The sequence below is a fragment of the Hippocampus bargibanti genome, linkage group LG12 (assembly GCF_051943395.1).
Source record: "Hippocampus bargibanti isolate YZ-2025 linkage group LG12, ASM5194339v1, whole genome shotgun sequence".
Lineage (NCBI taxonomy): Eukaryota > Metazoa > Chordata > Actinopteri > Syngnathiformes > Syngnathidae > Hippocampus > Hippocampus bargibanti.
The window spans coordinates 18,935,164-18,956,078 of NC_142745.1; the positions used below are offsets into that span (position 1 = coordinate 18,935,164).

General features: G+C 43.8%; 1 protein-coding gene and 1 long non-coding RNA gene across 2 annotated transcripts in view; one reads left to right on the plus strand and one right to left on the minus strand.

Moving 5' to 3' along the window:
- The window catches only part of LOC148890803 (uncharacterized), a 12,036-nt gene extending 7,629 nt beyond the window's left edge, over positions 1 to 4,407 (plus strand). Inside the window, exons 2-3 of the long non-coding RNA XR_016116570.1 lie at positions 3,899 to 4,020; positions 4,115 to 4,407. This is a non-coding gene — a long non-coding RNA (uncharacterized LOC148890803). The remainder of the gene's footprint in view (positions 1 to 3,898; positions 4,021 to 4,114) is intronic.
- Positions 1 to 20,490, minus strand: part of ccdc120b (coiled-coil domain containing 120b) — a 26,792-nt gene extending 6,302 nt beyond the window's left edge. Inside the window, 10 exon segments of the mRNA XM_089009369.1 lie at positions 1 to 914; positions 2,004 to 2,105; positions 3,068 to 3,221; positions 3,354 to 3,413; positions 4,558 to 4,675; positions 4,762 to 4,866; positions 6,417 to 6,547; positions 8,500 to 8,602; positions 8,682 to 8,815; positions 20,061 to 20,490. Of these exon segments, the coding sequence (XP_088865495.1) occupies positions 1 to 914; positions 2,004 to 2,105; positions 3,068 to 3,221; positions 3,354 to 3,413; positions 4,558 to 4,675; positions 4,762 to 4,866; positions 6,417 to 6,547; positions 8,500 to 8,551 (1,636 nt within the window). The 5' untranslated portion in view covers positions 8,552 to 8,602; positions 8,682 to 8,815; positions 20,061 to 20,490.
- Between the last annotated feature and the right edge of the window lie 425 nt (positions 20,491 to 20,915).

Below are 20,915 nucleotides of genomic sequence, written 5' to 3' on the forward strand. Positions count from 1 at the left end.
GGGGCTGGGGTGCCAGAGTTTGAGGGTGCGACAGACGTGAAACCCCCGCTTCGTTGCTCTTAGAGGGATAGCCGAGGGCGTTGCGAAGGTACCAGTCTCTCAGCCCCTCCAGGGCCAGGGCTTTGTGGAGGCTTCGCGTTGAGTCCTCGGGCGTCGGGAGGGGGAACTGTGGGGGTCGTCGAAGGAAAGCGTGGCTGTGGCTAGACGCATCCGTCTGGTAACGGATGGAGGAGGCGGCGCTACCAGGGGCAGGAAGGTGCGATGGTGGGATGGCGTCCGAGGGCCCGTGTTGCTGCAACGGGAGAAAGGGGCCGCAAGATTTGGTTCTGGTGACCTTGACCCTGCGCGCGTCGGCTTGAGAACCTCGGCCCACCAGGGGGCTGTAAGGGGTCGCGGCGCTCGGGAGGTGCACCTGGGAATGGGAGAAACCGTTGGCTCCACCCGATGAGTGGTGAGAGGGGGGATCACACCACATCCTGCCCGGCGACTGGAAGAGGTTCTGCTGGGCTTGCATCCTTTGCTGCTTTCCCCAGATGTAGTCCATCAACAGGTCGTTGTAGCCCACCCCGGCCCCCCTGCCCCCCACGGAGAGCCGCGTTTTGGCCTGCTCCCCCGACCCGTCCGCGCGCTTCTCGGGGCTGCCCGGGCGGATGTGTCGCAGTTTGCCGTCCGTCAGGGCCTCTGAGCTCTTGTAGGGCCCCCCTTTCGGGTGCATGGCGTTCCGCGGGGGTGGATCGTCCGTGAGGCCCGAGCGATCCAAGAGGGCCTCGGAGCTGTTGCTGCGTCGGGCTTTGGTATTGTGAAGGCCGCTTCGGCAGTCCGAAGACGAGCCTTCCGGGGCCAGTGGGATCATGTAGGGCACATCCAGACTCCCCGACCACTGTTTCAACCCGTTGCTCCCGGATGCCTGGGACCTGCCATCGGGCAATGGGGGGGGGGGGGGAAATAGTGGAATTAGCACATTAAGTAAGTAAGTAAGCAAGCAAGAAAGTCAGTCAGTCAGTAAGTAGATGAAATAGTAGATTTTAAAAACGGGGTTGGAAAAACAGAGGCAAATGTTAATTAACAAATAACCAAGGAAAATGTAATAAATAAATAAATAAAGATATTGAATCAATCAAAATACATACCTAAATAAATAAATACATAAATATTCAAATAAATAAATATCCAAATAAATAAATAACCAAATATGTAAATAACTAAATACAAAATAAAACATTGAAATAAACAAATAAATAGATCAATTATTACATTTTAAAAATGGGGTTGGAAAAACAGCGGGAAATGTTCAACAAATAAGCAAAGAAAATGTAAAAATAAAATAACACTATTGAATCAATCAAAATATCTACATACCCAAATAAATAAATAAATAAATAAATAAGCAAATATCTAAATTACTAAATACAAAATAAAGCATCGGAATAAATAAATAAAAGAATAAAAAAATACATTTCAAAAGCGGGGTTGGAAAAACAGCGGGAAATGTTCATAAATCAATAACCGAAGAAAATGTAAAAAATATATATATATTGAATCAATCAAAATATCTACATACCCAAATAAATAAATAAATACAAAATAAAACATCAAAATAAATAAACAAAAGAAAAAATAGATAAATAAATAATTAGTTAAATAAATACATAAATAAATAACGTTATAGTATAACTGATTTTCAGACTTTTGTGGCTTGTTGCTGTCCCATTCATCAGAGAACTGATATGAATCACACTTATCCCGAGCGGCCTCCCCCCGTCCCCACCTGGGACGGGGGGAGGGGGTTCTTAACATGTGAAAAGCGACTCATTGTATTCAAGTCACTGACCACAGGGGAGCTTTCAGTGAAGCTCATTTTCTTTACATTTCTCCGTTGACATGTAAAGATGAGTTTTAAATGTCGTTTAACCCCCGGGCCAACGACTTGCTGAAATGACAAAAGGGGGTGAGGGGGGTGGGGTCAACCCCCGCCGCCCAACGGCTCCATAAAAGAAATGTACCTGACGTGAACGCTGATTGGCGCCGTCCGGGCCAAGAGTGGCGTCGCCGGAACACTTCTGCCTTCAACGATGGACGCGCTTTTTGGCAAAGAGTGAGTTGGACTGCGAAAGACAAAATCCGAAATGAGGAAACGGGCCGCGGGGAAGCGTCCAAATCCAAACACGCTTTGGGACTGGAGATGTGAGACAATCTCTTCGTAAATGGATGTTACAGATGCGTGTTTGATTTCAACATTTAGCTTGTAGTCAACGCACACGTTCCACCATGATGTCCCTGATCCACTGGTGAAAAAGATGCTTTGATCTTTCATCTTGAACTGCTTCATGTAACATAGAGGGTACACAAACTGCTTCAGAATGAATGACTCCGTCTTTGTGTTGGCATATTATTTGTTAGTTAGGTTTTTGTTGTTGTTTTGACTTCAAGACGGCGCCGCGAGAGTGGCTGCCTTTCCAGCAGCTCATGTATTTTGTTTTTTCTACTTTCATTCCTGTAACTGGCGGGTATATTGTCATTGGTTGCCATAACAACAACAATCTAATTTATTTGGTCTTGTTCTGTAAAAGTGTTTACCGTTTCTATGCGAACCTTTAGATGCGTGTTTTTCTTAAAATCGTCTTCAATACTTTATTTATAATGTTTTGTCATTCTTATCACTTCCGTGTCATGTGTTTCGATGTACCAGAGTAATCGCTAGAGAGAGAGAGAGAACGACAGTCTAAAGTCTACATCATCACATTTCATCTGCTTTCGGTTTATTAGGTGCACACGGTACATTATTAATTTGCTTATTTACTGTAAGTCTTGTCAAACTTATTGTAATGTTAATTGTTGTTTATAAATGTCCTTTAGTTTTTACAGTGTTCCAAGTGTTCCACAATAAACGCTTGTGACATCAGTACGAAACGTCATCCTTGACCGGGGTAGATACAATTCCTTTCATAACTTTGCTGCTTCGAAATAAATGTCAATTTCTCCTCTGCCAGACGAATAAAGGCAAATCCAATCCAATCCAAACACACACACGCGAGCTTGAGGTTCCGAGTCAGGATGCAAAAGGTACCTGACGGAGCTGGTGACAGAATTACGCCGCGTCCTCATTTCGTAGTAAATCTCCACGGGGGAAAGTTTCTTGCAGATCCCGTGGTTGGGGCTGCCCACGCTGAGCCGAGGCTGCGATAGAGAGCGTTGATCGGCCGCCACGCCGGGAGAGCACTCTTGGGGCATGAAATAGAAAGCGCGTGAAATGAAGTCGCCACACATTTTTCCCTTTGTTATTTTTCATCAAACGAACGTTTTTTGGATTAAAAAAAACGCTGCTCTGGTGTTACACAAAAATGAGAAGATACCGTTGTCATGCGACGTTGAATCCGACATGGAGCTGGTACTCTCTGACAGGACACCGTCCTCTGGAAAAGACAGCAAAGACATGCGTGAAACCAAAAAAAAACAATGAAAACAAAATGGCCGCCCCCAGAAATGGCGAAAAACTGCTGGCTTTTGCCGCTCTGCTGGTTTTCCCCAAATAATAATAATAATATAATAATAATAATAATAATAATAATAATAATAATATTTATTTCAAGCACCTTTCAAAGCTCTCAAGGACACTTCACAGGCAAGCATAGATACAATAATAAATAAAATACAAATCTAAATAGAAACAAGAGATAAAGCTACACAGAAAATGCCATTTTAAATAGGTGGCTTTTGAGACGGCACACTATCTTTCCATTCCCATATAAATAACTTAACCCAATCTGCGTACTTCCACCTACGCAATATCAATCGTCTTCGCCCGTCTCTCACTCCTCACACCACTGCTATCCGCGTTCATGGTCTTGTCACCTCCCGGATTGACTATTGCAATTCACTTCTCTTTGGTGTCCCTCAGAAACTTCTCCATAAACTTCAACTCGTCCAGAATTCTTCAGCCCGGATAATCACCAGAACCTCATCCTTTCACCACATCACCCCCATCCGTCCTCCAAGAGCTCCACTGGCTCCCGGTCAAATGTAGAATCAACTTTAAAATTCTTCTTTATATATTTAAAGCTATCCATAACCTATCTGACCTTCTTCAAATTTCTATTCCTTCTTGTTCCCTCAGATCCTCATCCTCCCTCCGCCTCTGTGTGCCCCCCTGCCCGTCTCAGCACGATGGGGGACAGGGCCTTCAGCTGCTCTGCCCCCAAACTTTGGAACTCACTTCCTCCAAACATTCGTAACATCGATTCTCTTCCTACCTTCAAGTCCCATCTCAAAACCCACCTATTTAAAATTGCATTTTCTGTGTAGCTCTTTCTCTTCTTCCTATTTATAATTGTATTTTATTTATTGTATTCTATTTGTGATTATATTTCATTTATAGTACCTATGCTTGTCTGTGACTGTAAAGTGTCCTTGAGAGCTTTGAAAGGCGCTTAAAAAGTAATATTATTATTATTATTATTATTATTATTATTATTATTTCAGTTGTAAACCTATGTATAGAAAACAGGACATTTTTGGTGAAAACTGAATTGGACAAGAACCGAGACTGTATTTTGTTACCTGTGTGACAGCCACGGTGAACGGTCCTCCTGTTGGGGAGGTTTCTGTCCGCCTCCGTGTGTCTGTACAAACCGCCTGTAGAAATTGCTTTTGTCTGCCTCCTCTGAGCGACTTCATCCTGCAACCGTCCGAGGCGTCGGATCACGTCACAAAAGGGCAACGTTGCGACCGCTCCGCGACGTAACGTTGGAGGCGTCGACTTACTTCCGTGCCGCTGTTGCGAGGATGCGCGCCGGCTCTGCGTTGCACTGTCGGGGGCTTCTCCCCCGTCTCCAGGGGAAACGCTTGCGGCAGCTTCCCTGTCAGCTCCTGTGGAGAAATTCCATGAGCTGAACTCCTTCGTATGGGGCCCACAAGGTTAAAAGATTTCAGAACAGCACACCAGATTACCGTAGTTCCCGTTGTATAAGGGCCTTCATTTTCTTCAATGGGCTGAAGGCCTTATACGCCGGTCGATGCGCCTTATATGTGAAGTTGTATTGAGCCACAACACATGACATGACTGTAAAGTGACCTTGAGAGATTTGAAAGGCGCTTAGAAATTAAATGTATTATTATGATTATTTTTATTATTATTATTAGCATTATTTGCTAGCTGTTTGCTATCTATTAGCTATCAGGCTATCTAGCTAGCTATCCACTATCTAGCTGGCTATCTATATGGCTGTCTATCAGGCTAGGTATCTGTTGGCTATCGATTGGCTAGCTAGTTACCTTTCTATCTATTTGACTTACTTCCGGGTTGAGTGAACGCTGCCGCGTGTGGACGCCGCTGCTCACCCACAGACAAACTGATCCTGTGACTGTAAAGTGAGAGTTTTGAAAGGCGCTTCAAAATGGAATGTATTATTATTATTATTATTATTATTATTATTATTATTATTATTATTATTATTATTATTATTAACGTGTATGACAATTTTGGCCAACCTGCCAGCATCTCACTCTCGCACAGCAATCGACCGTGTAATGGCACTGGAAGGGGGAGTGTCCACAGACGCCGGCAGTGGCGCGGCCAGCACCAGGGCCGAGGCGTGTCGGACGTCGCTGCTCGGGATCGCCGCCACGATAACGCTGCGTCGGGCCCATGGCTGGCGCCGCCGCCTCACTGAAACAGTTTGTTCTGCTTCAGGGCAAGGTGGCAGGTTTGGCACGTCGGCACCGCCGACGGCCGCGGGGTCGGACCGTGCCTTGCCGCAGAGAGCGGGGTAGGTCCGCGGAGAGGGCAACCGGTAGAACACCGGTGACCCAGATCCACGCCTGCCCGCCCCCGTGGCGTCCGAATCAGGAAGTTTGCAAGTCATTTAGCACAGAGTCTCTATTCAACATTTTGAATGGATTTTGACTTACGACCATTTTGACTTAGGACCGTTTGGTCACAACGGAACCCGGTCGTAAGTCAGATATTACTTGTATTTGGAAAACTTTTCTATGTTTATATAGCATATTTGAAAAACTTTTCAATATTTAGATATTATATTTGGAAAATGTTTCTATGTTCATAGATTATATTTGGACAACTTTAATATATTTTTATATTATATTTAGAAAACGTTTCTATATTTAGACATTATATTTGGAAAACATTTTTCATTCATTGACGGTGCACCTTCTGTTGAGTCCAGTGCGCCTTATATATGGAAAAGGTTTAAAATTACACCATTCATTGGGAGTGCGCCTTATTCACCGGGAAAAACGGTAATTGAAAACTGTATTTTATCAGCAGGATATCATTCATACATCTCACCCCACATAATAAAAAAATATTTTAAAAATCTTGTCGGCAGACCTTGCAGGAGCAACGGTATCTAATATTTCTCATTAAATGGCAGCGCAGAGTGCCAAGAGGTAATACTCACCGCCTCTTGGAAACAAACGAGTTTGAGCTCCTCGACGCGAGTGTGAAGCAGAACCTCCAAGGCCCGTTTCCTCTCTTGCAGAACTGCAACACGCTCCACCTGCAGCTTGCCATCTTGGCGCACTTGAGCATCTAACACAACACATTTCACACCAGCCACTTGTGAGTGCACGCTGTCATTTTCTTTTCCTTTTTTTTCTCCGAAAAATAAAAGCGAGGTCTTGGTGTCAAGGTGGGGTGACAATTTGCACCTTCACAATAAGAGAGTATTGCTGGTGCCTGCTTACAGTCTCGCATGCACACACTCAATCACACACACTCACATTCACAGACGCACATAACCAGACACACACATACGTACTCTAACACAGGGATCCCCAATCCCCGGGCCGCGGACCGGTACCGGTCCGTGGGTCATTTGGCACCGGGCCGCGCAGAAAGACTGAATACTTTACATAATTTCCATTGTATTTATTATATAAGTCCGAACTATGTTTTATTTTGCTTTTAAAAGAGTTCTGCAGTGACAGCAACCAAAACAAAACTACGGAGTAGAGTGGACATAAGCAAGACACTTCGGGTGTCATTGTCTCCCATTATGCCTATATGGGACCATATCGTTGCAGAGAAACAAGCTCAGGGGTCCCACTGACTCAGTTGTAGTGAGTTGTATTTTTCATGCGCTTTGTACTTGTTTTTGCGGTGTATCTTATTTTGAAGGCACGTTTAAACATTACCATTGTGACCATAGAGCGTTAAGGGGCAGAGACGATGTTACATATGTTGTTGTTGGTGTGATGTTACCAGGACCCTGCTAATAAAGTTGTATAAAAAACACAATGGCAATTATAGCAGAGCAATGGAATTGGCATGCACAAGGATCGAGTACAGATTGCTGGAGATCCTGTGGCAATAACAAAGCGTCACATTATCATGTGTTTTGGGAATGCCCGGTCATTTCCAAATACAGTTAAGTCTCGTTATATCGATATCGGATATATTGATAATACTGCTTATTACGATACTATTTTCATTTCCCGTGCACATTTCTGGTCTTTTTATGTATAATTAGTTCCATTTAGTACGATTCATGGTTATTACGATATTCCGGTTACTACGCTGCTCTTTTTCATCTCCCGCCGGCCATTTTGCTATGTTTATATCGATACAAAAGAAACTTAAAGGACAACAGACGTCTCCGGACAAGTTGTGTCCATAATTTGTAAAATGGCTTCAAATGACTTCTACTGAACGTATTTTACCAAGATTCCACCGCATATAGCTATATTTTACCTTTTAAGACTTGCGCTGAATATTCAGGAAGTCTTGTTTTTGGTGACGAGTCACATGTGTGCTTTCCTCTTCAGAACTATTTGAATCATATTCATAACTGGATGTGTAACAACAAAGCATATTCTTCGAATCTGAAGCCATTGTTTTGTTTCACTAGCAATACAAGACGTCTTGGCGTGACGTCACGAACTGGGGGCGGGACTTTCTGAAAATGCCCAATTCGCAGCTCAATTTTTTGCAGATTTTGGACACTTTAAGTCATGTTTTGCATTTGACTAAAAATATCATACTGTGTGTTTTGGGTATTTTAGATGCTATAAAACGTTTTGATGTCAGTTAAAAAACAAAAAAGTGACGTTGGTTGTCCTTTAAGGTGAATCGATATTTGCTTAGGGGTACAGTACCACCATCATTGAAATCTGCATCGGTCGCGCCGTTGGTCACATGGCTTGGTCACGTGACTGGTCACGTGGTAGAAAATGGCGTCGGGGACCACTGCTCTAACACACACACACGCACACACAAAGGTGTGTGCACGGTGATAAGATTATCTGGCAGCTGTGGTGTCAGTATGCGAGTAAGAGGCCTTGACACATGCAGACGTTTCAGTTGGTGATTCCACCGAGACAAACACTTTTGTTTTCATTTGGCTGGACTGTTAGAGGGAGGGTGATGGTGGGAGGGGGGGGACAATAACACAAGCTGAAAATTCCTCTGGGTTATCGCAAGCGTGTCTCGACAGGACGCCGTCCTCTGCAAAAGACAGCAAAGACATGCAAGCCCTTACTCACCCAGAGCGCCCACCAACCCCATGGACGTAATCAGGTGGCCTTTGACCTCCATGCGGGTTAATTGCGGGGTCTAGACGATTCACGCTCTTAGCCGCACCCTCACCTAAGGGACAGAAAAGCCGGTTGACATCCAACTAGCAGCCCGAGGCCTGATGGAGGGGGCGTCCTTTGGCTCCACTGACCTTGCCGTGTCGGCCATGGCCTGCCCCCGAAGCGTCCGGTCCGTGGTCAGCGGGGGGTGACTCTGCGTGTCCCCTTATTCCGACGTAGCATCGGGAGACAACACCGCTGCTTCAGAGCTTACAATGGAATCCTTCTAAAGACAAAAAAGGTACCCTCTTTAGATATGCAAGAAAACGGGTTGCAGTAGCAAACCCAGTCGCGGGGGTTTTAAGGCAGACGTGTACAAAGTCGGGCCCAGGGGTCAAATGCCGCGTCTGCTCCATTTTCATCCTTCAGACTCTCAGAAATAACGTCTGGCCCGCATGTAAAATGAATATACAGTAATACCTCGACTTACGAATGCTTTCGCTGACAAACTTTTCGCCGAACGAACGTTAAATTCGCGAGAATATAAGCTTGGCATACGAACTATTTTTCGGGAAACACACAGAGCGCCACAATGAGTGATTTGACAGAGAGTGAGAAAATGGATAGAAAACAAAGTGAAATTTGGACTCGTTTCAACTTTATTGATAGTTCAAAGGCAGAGAGTAGACTGCAAGGGCAAAATATCCCATCAATCAGGCTCCACAAATAACCCGCACAAGCCATCAGTTCAATTTGAAATGAAAAGACAAGCAGGGGAACCAGCTATTAATGCAGTTTCTAGTGTGTCTGCTTGCATCTGTTGCAATATCACAACTTCCAAGATGTCTCCTTGAGACACTTTGTGCCAAAAGCTATCAACCCAGCTAAACAGAACACAATTGATGAGGAACTAGGTAAAATGATCAAAGAGAAAGCACAGCAACTTCACACGTATATCATTAAGAGGCAACCTGGAAGTTCGTCGTCCATTGATGATTTCAAGGCTAGCCACGGAAGATTCGAGAACTTTAAGCATCGTACAGGGAGTCATAGTGTCATTCGTCATGGCGAGGCAGTTGATTCTGACTATAAAGCTGCCAAAGCTTACAAGGAATAATTCCTCAACATTATGGAAAAAGAAGGTGATGTTCCTCATCAAGTGTTTAATGCTGATCAAACAGGCCTTTTTTGGAAAAAGATGCCGAACCGGACTTTCATTACACAGGAAGAGAAGTCCGCCCCTGGGCTTAAGCCTATGAAAGATAGGCTAACCCTTCTTCCCACAGTCCTGATGGAATGTGACTTTCCCTCCCACCTCCTCCCACTCCATTCCGTCAAGCCATCAACGACCATCACAAAGGTAAATAAAATGACTTGATTATACACATTTATTCTACATAAAATAAGGTATATTTTGTGTTGTTTTAAGGCTTGGAAAGTAGAAAATTATGTTTTATGGGGACCTGGGAACGGATTATTCTCATTTTAATGGTTTTCTATGGGAAATTAATGTTTGGAATACACACTTTTCGCCTTACACACACTGTCTGGGAACCAAATAAATTAGTAAGGCAAGGTATCACTGTATTGGGAGGTAGTGCTGTTAGTTCCGTGTATCAATTGCTGCCATCTAGAGCATCACTTAGGAACTACCAATTTTCTATAATGGCGATTTTCTATTTTTTTTTTATTCTACAATGGCGATTTTCTACATTATTTTTATTTCTAAAATGGCTATTTTAAAATACAAAAATCTAAAATGGCAATTTTCTACATTAAAAAAAAAAATTCTAAAATGGCAATGTTCCATTTTCTTATTTCTAAAATGGAGATTTTCTACATTTAAAATGATCAAAAATGGCGATTTTCTACTTTTTTTTTTTAATTCTAAAATGCTGATTTTCGACATTTAAAAATGCTTTTCTAGAATGACGATTTTCTATTTTTTTTTTCTAAAATGGTGACAATCAACAAAAGAACAAAAAGGAACCTTCACCCTCTGTTTTATGCTTAGGAACCAGTTTTTGAAAGAAGCTTGCAAAGTTCTGGTGCTCCAAGGCAAAGTGTGAAAGCGGGAGTCTAAAATTACCTCAGTGAATTCATTAACAAGCCATTAATTTGCAGAGCAGAAGTGAAAGGAGAGAATATTCGTGTCTTCAGACAAATCCCACCGCGTGTGTGCAAAAATAGCAAATGTCAGAAGCGTTCAGCGAGAGGAGGGTCGACATCAAACAAATAACGCTGTGCCGTCTTTTAAAGAAAAAAAGTTTGTCTGTCTTGTGAAGAAAAGAGCCATCTGCGAGCCAGACCGGCTTTTTGGGGGTCGGGCAAGGTAAAAGATGGAACGTCCCGTTTGGCCGCTTGAAACAACAGTGATTGAAGTCCGCTTTGTCTGCATGCATAGTTGAAATACTTTTGGAGTTTGCGCCGGCCTCTGTCGTGGACCTCGGCGAGCAACACTTGTCCTCATGTCTCAACTTGACTCAACTGTATTTCCAGTCTACGACTGGCCTGATTGCCACCATTTTAGTTCGCTGCCCCATTTGCTCCAGAGCAAATGGGGAAATCAGGCCTGTCGTAGACCCCATAATCAGGCAGGACAATCAAAGTAATTAGCCAGGACAATAGAAGTAATCAGTTTAGCCTCAGGGAATAGTCCTCTGCTCCCCCCAACTTAGAGCAGGGACCTATCATAGCAGAGGTCTGGCACCGCCACCTCTGATCTATCGATAGTCCCGGTTATATCGATATTTTTTCGGACTCCTGAGAATATCGATATAACGAGACTTTACTGTATATATATATATATATAGGGCCAAAACTACTACCAGCAAATTTTAGTTAGCTGACAAAGCCTCTTGGATGAGAAGCGAAATTTTCGACACCTTCAAATTTGTACAGATGACGGCTGAAGAAACCTTCTCATCGATGGACCACTCCTGTACGACTGAGAGCTTACACAGACAGTCCGTCTTCTTGTGGTTTACATGGGACAATTAGAAAATGTGGTTTGGATATTAGCAAGCATAATGGAATTTCACAAGTTTAATTTGCTTTCATGGGCCAAATAAAGTAATATGGCGTGCCAGATTTGGCCCCTGGGCCTTGACTTTGATGCCTGTGTTCTACCGTGTCACTCAAAAAAATCAAGGAGTGAAAGGAAAGAAACATGAAAATGCACCAGGGTGTTGAGTTTTACTTATGTATGTAACCAATGTGGACCCCAGACTGCAGACACCTCTGGATGTGCCCCCCTCACCCTCCAAAAATCAATTTGCAACCATCACAGAGACTCACACACACCTGAGGATGTCCAATACAAACCATCTCGTCTGCAGATGTATGTAGAGATATATGTACAAAAAAAGGAGTCCAAGATGGCGCCCGAGTAGGCAGCCGTCAGCAAGTGCTCTGATGAGCCTTGCTTTTTTTGTTGTTTTTGTCTTGTTTTTGTGTTTTCTTTTGTCACTTTGTGTTGTTGTGCGTCGTGTGGAACGGATACGGATTGTTTTTCAGCATTTTTGACCACGACATTCATCAAGGAGGAGACTGTGCTGAGCGGTTGCGCCTTTTCGGCAGCATGAATATGCCAGTACTGTTTTTGAATGGGAGGAATGTCGGTGCCATTCGACTGTCATCGCTGGACACCACTGGGGCCATTGTGTTTTTTTTGCGCCTGTAATGGGCAGCATCTTCACAGCCCCGCTGTGTTCAGCGGAAGGTCGGTGCTGTTGGACAGTCTGCGGGATGGAATTGAAGCTGATTTATGGGGGACAGGAGATGTGAGACGATCTCTTTTCGTCAATGGATACTACAGCTGCGTGTTTGCTTTCAACATTTAGCTTGTAGTCGACGTGCACATTCCACCATGATGTCCCTGATCCACTTGTGAAGAGACACTTTGATCCTCTCCTCTTTCATCTGGAACTGCTTTATGTAACAAACAGAAAGTGCTTAAGAATGAATGTCTGTCTGTGTCTTTGTGATGTCATGTTATTTGTTATTTAGTTTTTTTTTTGTTCTTTTGACTTCAAGACGGCGCCGCGAGAGTGGCTGCCTTTCCAGCAGCTCCTGTGTTTTGCTTTTCTACTTTCATTTCTTTCATAACTTTGCTGCTGTGAAATGTAAATTTCTCCACTGCGAGACGAATAAAGGCAAATCCAATCCAATCCAAAACTGGCACCGCATGGCATTCCGTAGAGCCGCCTGCGGGTGTGCCGGCAGGAGGGATCAGATAAACTGTGAGCTGCATCAAAGGGAGCGATAAGAACATGCTGATATGAATGCGGGGCGATTATGGAATAGTCGTTTTGTTTTGCACGGACTGGGCCGAGCGATTGGAGGCGACTGCCTTTTAAACATGAGCTGCGCGACGCCACTCGGCTTCCTTCGTCTGTGCAGCTTGCGTTGCACGAATGCAAATCAACAAGGAGTTTAACATTCAAGTCTGCCAGAGCCAACGCCGAAGCCATAGATGGAGATTCAAAGTCCGCAAGCATTTTGCCCGATGCCTAGATTTGCATTCGTGAACAGAGTTAGATTCTGATAAGATGCGTATACAGTGATACCTTGGCTTACGAATTTAATTGGTTCCCAGAAAGTGTGTGTAAGGCGAAAAGTGTGTATTCCAAACATTCATTCCACATAGGAAACCATTAAAAGGAGAATAATCCATTCCCAGGTCCCCATAAAACATAATTTTCAACTAAATAAGCCTTAAAACTACACAAAATATACCTTATTTTATGTATAATAAATGTGCTATGGTATCGATCGAAAAAATGAAAGGTAGCAGTTCAAGTGCCGATTGAAACTGATGCAGCACAAGTTACAAGTCCCTTTAAAACAGGTTATGTGCAGCTTTGCCTTTAAGAGCGTCAGTGACATCATCTTCTTGCGCTACACAACGTGCGCTCCTCGATCTTCAAAGCTCCTTCTATTTTTCGTCATGTTTGAATGAAGATTTCAAAATCGGAATAAATTATTACGATTTAGAAATCTTCATTCGGTTTGGAAATTTCTGAATTTCGGTTCGTTTGGCAATTTGCATACTCGGCACGGCAGCCAATCAGAAGCCTGCTTCATGCTTCGGACACTGCCCCTGACCGAGAAAGTGACACACAATTAATTTTGGGTACTTTGTTTGGTCTGAAAACTTCGTGTTGATGGCGAAATTAGAAGGAAAAAACATAAATAATGCGAAGGTGAATCGTTGTGTGTTGCACCAAGACTACTACAAGACTACTACAGTGGGACCTTGGCTTACGCACTCAATTGATTCCCAGACAGAGTGTGGCGAAAAGTGTGTATCTCAAAAATTACTTTCCCATCGGAAACCATTAAAATGAGGATAATCCGTTCCCAGGTCTCTATAAAATCTAATTGTCAACTAAATAAGCCTTAAAACTACAAACAATATACCTTATTGTATCTATAATAAATGTGCTATTGTATTGTAATGAAAGAAATACACTGTACTGTATAATAAAGTCGTATTATTTAACTTTGTGATGGTCGTTGAGGGCGTGATGGAATGTGGTTCAGACTTCTCTTCCTTGTGTTATGAAAATCCGGTTAGGCATCTTTTTCCAAAAAAGGCCAGGCTCATCTGCATTAAAATATTAAAAATAAACGGTGAACTTCCAGGTTGCCGCATGACGAATTGAGTGAATTATCCGTGCTTTCTCGGATATAATTGTTTTATTCACGATGTCGCCGGCTTGCTGCTTTTCGTTCATCCAAATTAACAAAAGTTTTTCAACCTCTTCTATTGCCCCAGACCGTTGCTTTGACAGCACGGAAACACCTTTAGCAACACACGCAACTTAGCATATTGGTACTGGGCTGTTATATCAAACAAACGCACACCTCGTTCGTGTTTCTCAATGATCTCCTTCTCCTCCTTGACTGTAACTTTGTTTTGTGTCTTCTTCGGCTGAACACGAGCCTGTGGTGGGGTCTTTTTCGGTCCCATAACAGCAAAAGTATCCGTAAAAAAAATTGTTGAAGACGATCAACGTGTGCATTAAGGGAAAAGGGGCTGGGTGCTGTTCGGTCGTGTGCTTTGGTGTTCTCCCGCCGATGATTACTCCGCCAGCCATGGTGGGGCGGCGCTCCATGTGTATCCCGAAAAGTAGTGCGTATGCCGATGTTTAATTTTCATAAATTTAACGTTAATCGATGAAAAGGTTTCTTCAGCCATCATCTGTACTTCTTTGAAGGTGTCGGACTTTTCACTTCTTACCCAAGAAACTTCGTCAGCAAACATGTTTGCTGACCGAGACCCCACTGTATTTGATACGAGTTGACACAAATTCCCATCAGACATATAATCCCATTTCCAACGAAGCTTGGGCGCCATCTTGTGCATTTTCTGGGCGCTACATTTGAGTCCTGACGGCTCGAATTGATACGGAAGTACTTCTTTAATCGATTGCAAACATTTATGCTTTCCTCTTCAGAACTATTTGAATCATATTCCTAATTGGATGAGTCACAAGAAAACATCTTCTCCAAATCTGAAGCCATTGTTTTGATTCTAGAGTAAGGCGAAGACGTCCTGGCGTGACGTCACGAACAAGCGAGCAGGAACTTCTGAAACTGAAACTTTCTGAGGTCATTTTGAAATAGTTTTGGGACACTTGAAGTCATTTTTATTGATGTTTTGCATTTGACTAAAAATATCAGCCTGCGTGTTTTGGGTATTTTAGATGCTATAAAACGTTTTTCTGATGTCAGTTAGGAACAAAAAATTTGTGTCGGTTGCCCTTTAAACAAGGGAGCATTTGTGGTCGGTATATTTTTCAGAAAAAAAAATCCTGAATACTTTGCAACAATGGTTTTTTTTAGCGATCAGTCATCTAATTGTGTTTTAAGTTGTGAAAAATGGGGCAGACAACTTTATGGCCGGGTAGGCAACTTTTCAGAGTTGTCTGCCCTGTCCGGTAACTTTTTGTCATGAGTTTCAGACACTAGTAGAACAAAGAGTAATTTGCGCTCCAACTTGTTTGCCTTTACAAACAGCTGCTTGTAACACGTTTGGGACAGGTTTTCATGATTTGTCACCGTGAGCAGCCCGAAACCATTGGACGAGCAGACATTGTCTGTCGTCTTTGCGGGAAAGGAAAGCGGTGGACCCTCCCCCCTATAATTACCGTGTGGATGTTCACAACAGCCACAGCTGTGTCAACACCAGCAAGTCAACATGAAGGCCGGTTGGCCTCACCTGCGGACGGCGAGCGCGAGACCGTGTCTCAGCTGCTTCTTTGCACGTCAGACGTGGCACCAGGGGAAAGTGACTCAGGATTTGGCATCTTGCTCAAGGGCACCTGGTCACAAGAAGTGAGGATCCAACTCACATTCCAACCTTTGGTTTGATCTGACCAATACTGGCACAGGTTATTTCTATTTTTTCTTATTTCTCCTCTCATGCCTCGACATGCACCAATTGCACATTTGACAACATTGCTGCGTGTGAAACACACCGAGATCACCCTTCCACCTGGATTCTGCTAAATCATGATGGGGGGTTGGGGGGGGGGGGGGGGGGGGGGGGCAGTAATAAAGAAAGGAATGCAGTTCAAACATGGTCGGGGATTATTTTGCTCCATGTTCCCTTTGCTCCATAACACCTTGCCGCAAATCCACGCGTAGTTGGGATTTTGATGTTCTTTTGTGTCTCTGGGCTACTTTGTTGACATAAGAGTTCAGAAACTACACGCAGTGTGTACAAGCCACGTCCGTGGATCACACTCGCATCCAGGAGGAAATGCAGAGGGAACTTCAGATTCGCTCTGGGTGAGAACTCACAAAGCTTATCTTCTTTTAAAAGCAAAAGAAGTGCCTTAAAGGACAACCGACACTATTTTTTTGTTTCCTGACTGACACCAGAAAAACGTTTGATAGCGTCTAGAATACCCAAAACACTTGGGCTGATATTTTTAGTCAAATGCAAAACACCAATAAAAATGACTTAAAGTGTCCCAAAACTGCCACAAATGCACTCGAAACTGGAGATTCAGAAAGTCCTGCCCCCTTGTTCATGACGTCACGCCAGGATACTCCTTCACAAACTGCCTTGCTCCAGAATCAAAACAATGGCTTCAGATTCGGAGAAGATGCTTTCTTGTTACTCATCCAGTTATGAATACGATTCAAATAGTTCTGAAGAGGAAAGCATAAATGTTTGCAATCAATTAAAGAAGTCCTTCCGTATCAATTTGAGCCGTCTGCAAGCGATGAACCTGGTGGAGATCTGGAGTCTGATATAGCAGCCCAGAAAATGCACAAGATGGCGCACAAGCGGCGTTTCATCCAGTGTATGGAGCCGCTTATAAGAGCCAACCTTCGGTTAAAGCCGCCCGTGATTGGTTAAAATCCGTGGTAGAAGACAGAGGGGTGGGTTTTACGCACACACACAATAGAGACAGCGCCACAATTTCAGCAGCACACAAACATCAGAAATGTTGAGACGAAAGAGACAGCGCGACAGAGTAACAAATGACACGGTGGAAAGTGGATGTTTGTCCGATCGGTTTGCTCCACTAATATGGTGATTGCTCTCTTTCACCAGGTGAGCTCACAGTTAGCATGCAGTGTGGCTAAATGAGTCAACATGCATCAAACTTCCGCTATGGAAGCGCCGAATCGCTAACTCTGGTTAGCTTCCTTGTTCACCTACGCTGGAGCTCGACTGCTCTGCTCCGTTGGAAATGGCTGCTTTGTCCGCTGGGAATTTGTGTAAACTTGCACCTTCTTTATACGTGTTACCACAATTGGCTGCCACACACAACGATTCACCATCGCATTATTTATGTATTTCCTTCTAATTTTGCGATCAACACGGGGTTTTCAGATGGAAAAAAAGACCCAAAATGCATTGTGTGTCGCTTTCTCGGTCACGGGCGTACTAAATGTGATGTCACTTCCGGGAACGACATCAACTCAAAAACAAGACTTCATGAATATTCAGCGCGAGCCTTAAAAGGTAAAATATAGCTATATGCCGTGGAATGTGGAATTTTTGTAAAATTTGAGTCATTGAGTCATTGAAGCGGATTTATGTGGGACAGGAGATGTGAGACAATGTCTTTTCATCAATGGATGCTACAGCTTCATGTTTACTTTCAACATTTAGCTTGTAGTAGACGTACAAATTCCTGAAGAATGAATGTCTCTCTGTGTCTTTGTTCTGACATATTGTCTCTATGCTGTCATATTTGTTATTTAGTTTTTTTTTTGTTATTTTGACTTCAAGATGGCGCCGCGAGAGTGTCTGCCTTTCCAGCAGCTCATGTATTTTGTTTTTCTACTTTCATTCCTTTCATCACTTTGCTGCTGTGAAATGTAAATTTCTCCACTGTGAGACTAATAAAGGCAAATCCAATCCAATCCAATCCAATCCAAATTCCACCATGACGTCCCTGATCCACTTCTGACATGGATGCTTTGATCCTCTCCTCTTTCAACTAGAACTGCTTCATGTCATCACAAAGAGGGTACAGCAAGTCCTGAAGAATGAATGACTCTGTGTCTTTGTGTTGTCATATTTGTTATTTTTTCAATTTTTTTTTCCCAAGATGGCGGCGCGTGAACACGCAGCGGCTCCCCTCTCCCGGCAAATTGGCGTTTTCATGTTTATGTTTGTCAAAGTAATTATAAGTGCCTTGCATGCTGGGTCAAAGAGGACAGTAATTTCATCTGTGCTGTATGTCATGCATATTAGCATATTTGACAATAAAGCTGACTTTGACTTTGATTTGAAGTGATTTTACAAATGATGGACGCAACTTGTCCGGAGGTGTCGGTTGTCCCTTAAGGATGTGTTGTGGTTCATTTGAAACATACATATCAAAATTGAATTGACATTGACTGTCAATTTGCCTCCTTTTGTTGATTGTCACCATTTTAGAAAACTGGGGGGCTCATTCAGTCAATTACTAATTTTATGTTCCTAACTAAGCTTTAATACCAGCACTTGAAACAGAGGTCCCCAAACCCCGGGCCGCGGACCAGTCCGTGGGCCATTTGGTACTGGGCCGCGGACCGGTCCGTGGGCCATTTGGTACCGGGCCACGCTGAAAAATAAATAATTTACATAATTTCCGTTTCCTGAGTCTGAACTATGTTTTATTTTGAAAAATGAAAAATTACCAGATTACATCCGTCTATGACTTACTTTTGACGCATGTCAAAACGCTTGTCTAGGTCACGTGATACATACCGCTAAAATTAGCCCACCGCAAGCTAGCAAAATGTATTTATCCGCCGGCCCGTTAAAATATTGTCTGACATTAAACCGGTCCGTGGCGCAAAAAAGGTTGGGGACCACTGACTTAGAACACACAGGTAACAGTGCTACTGCCTAATAATAATAACAATACATTGTATTTATAAGTACTTTTCAAAACTTTCAAGGACACTTTACACTCACAGGATGAGAACAAATATTAATTAATTCTACATGCGGGCCAGACATTATTGATTTTTATGACAGAAGCTGCAGGCCGGATGAAAATTGACCATGGACCGCATTTGGCCCCCGAGCCAGACTTTGGACTACCTTCATCCAAACCAGATTCCAGAATATTTACAGTCAGCGTCCTACTGGGTCAAATAAAGGTTCATGTCAACCTGGCAAAACGGAAAGTGATATCTGGGTCAACACCAACTCGCGGTACTGTCATGTGTGAGAACGACACACGAAGAAGTGTAAGAGGGAGTGGCTCAGTGCGAAGCAGATGCGACATGAGAGCGAAAAGGGGAAAACAAACAGCATGTGTTAAGGAGATCACGAAGAAAGGCTGCAATAAATCAAATGAAGCACATTTCTTCGGGAAAGGCGGAACTCCCATTAGGCAAATACAACGACAGTCATTGCATGCTTTCGAGAGGGGTGTTTTATTTTTGCAAACACTGCAAAACGGACACGACGGGAGAATCCCCCTATAGGCATTGACTGACCCTCACAGTCCATTTTTTTAAACTGGCGGGCATCCCTGTTGGGGAATCTGTTAACGATAGGCCCGAGCATCGCTGCATGGGGGAATAAAAAACGTGCATACAAAAACGCAGAAACGTCTCTTTATTCCTGCATTAGCTCCACAACAGTTCGGCAACAGGGGAAGGAAGCATGACACCAATTTGTCCTGTGAGCCCGCGCGCTTTAATTCACGTCGACGTGCTGCTAATCCGCGACGGGTTGTCTAAAACGACTCACTCACTCGTACAAAAATTGACAGTGTCCATGTGTTTGTTACCAAGCGTAACATTGGTGAAAGATGCGTTTAGGTTCCGTCTGTTCTCGTGTACATACGTAGCATTTAAAGTGTGATATCAGAGGAGTGATGTTGCGTTCACGGACGGGCATCTGCATAGCCGCAAACGACAGTATCGCGCACACACACACACAAGGTTATACAAAAAAAAAACGTTCCCCAAAACCCCCCTCCGCTATTTCCGCGTGTATCGATCTTAAACTCGAACGCGCAGGTTAAATGCACGCAAGACTTGGCAGAAGAAGCCCCTCTTACCGGAGAGCATGACTGATGCCTTGGGAGGTCTCCACGGTCCTCAAGCCGGGAACGGGAATCATCGCGCGACTCTTCTTCCACGAAACGAATAAATTGGAAGGGGAATTAGCACGCGTCCGCAGCGCCTCGTTCACGAGAGGTCGGCGACCAACTTGTGGTTCCAGACCACAGACTCAAAACCGGTGCAGGACACCCCTCTCAAACGAACGGCGACAATGGGAGGCTGGCATCGCAGCTGAGAGGAGCCGAGCCGAGTGCCGAGACTGGCCGGAGCAACTCCCGGAAACGGGAGAGCTAAGCACCGCCCACATGCTGCACGCCTCCGACTGAATCCAAAAGAGGCATCATTGGGTGCTTCCTTCTTCAAAACAAATTAGCGAAACATGTTAAATGTGGCAAAAATCCAGCTCGTAGGAGTGGTACTACATGTCGCGACACACTCCCCACCACAATAAAATTGGGAGGAGACTCTTTCCGGTTTGTCCACCGGATGGCGCTGTTTGACTTGTTTACATGATGTCCGGTGCCCACTTCACGGGCGAAGAAAATATGACTTATACCAAGGGTCTTTTTTGCCGCGGGGCTCATTGTCGTTCGTTTCCTCTCGAAAGCCGTTACGAATTTAGTAAATTATTAGAATGTTTAATCCCTTCCACATAGTGATCTCTCGGTACTTCGCGGTTCACTTACGCGGCTTCAATGCATAGCGGATTTTTTTTTCAGGAAAAAAAAACATTTTGTAATTAATGGCATGCAAATGTGCAAACAAACAAAGTACATGTAAAAGAAACAACACTGCAACAAATCAGAATAAAATCAAACACACTGGCTTTGAGCATTCTGCTCCATGAGCTG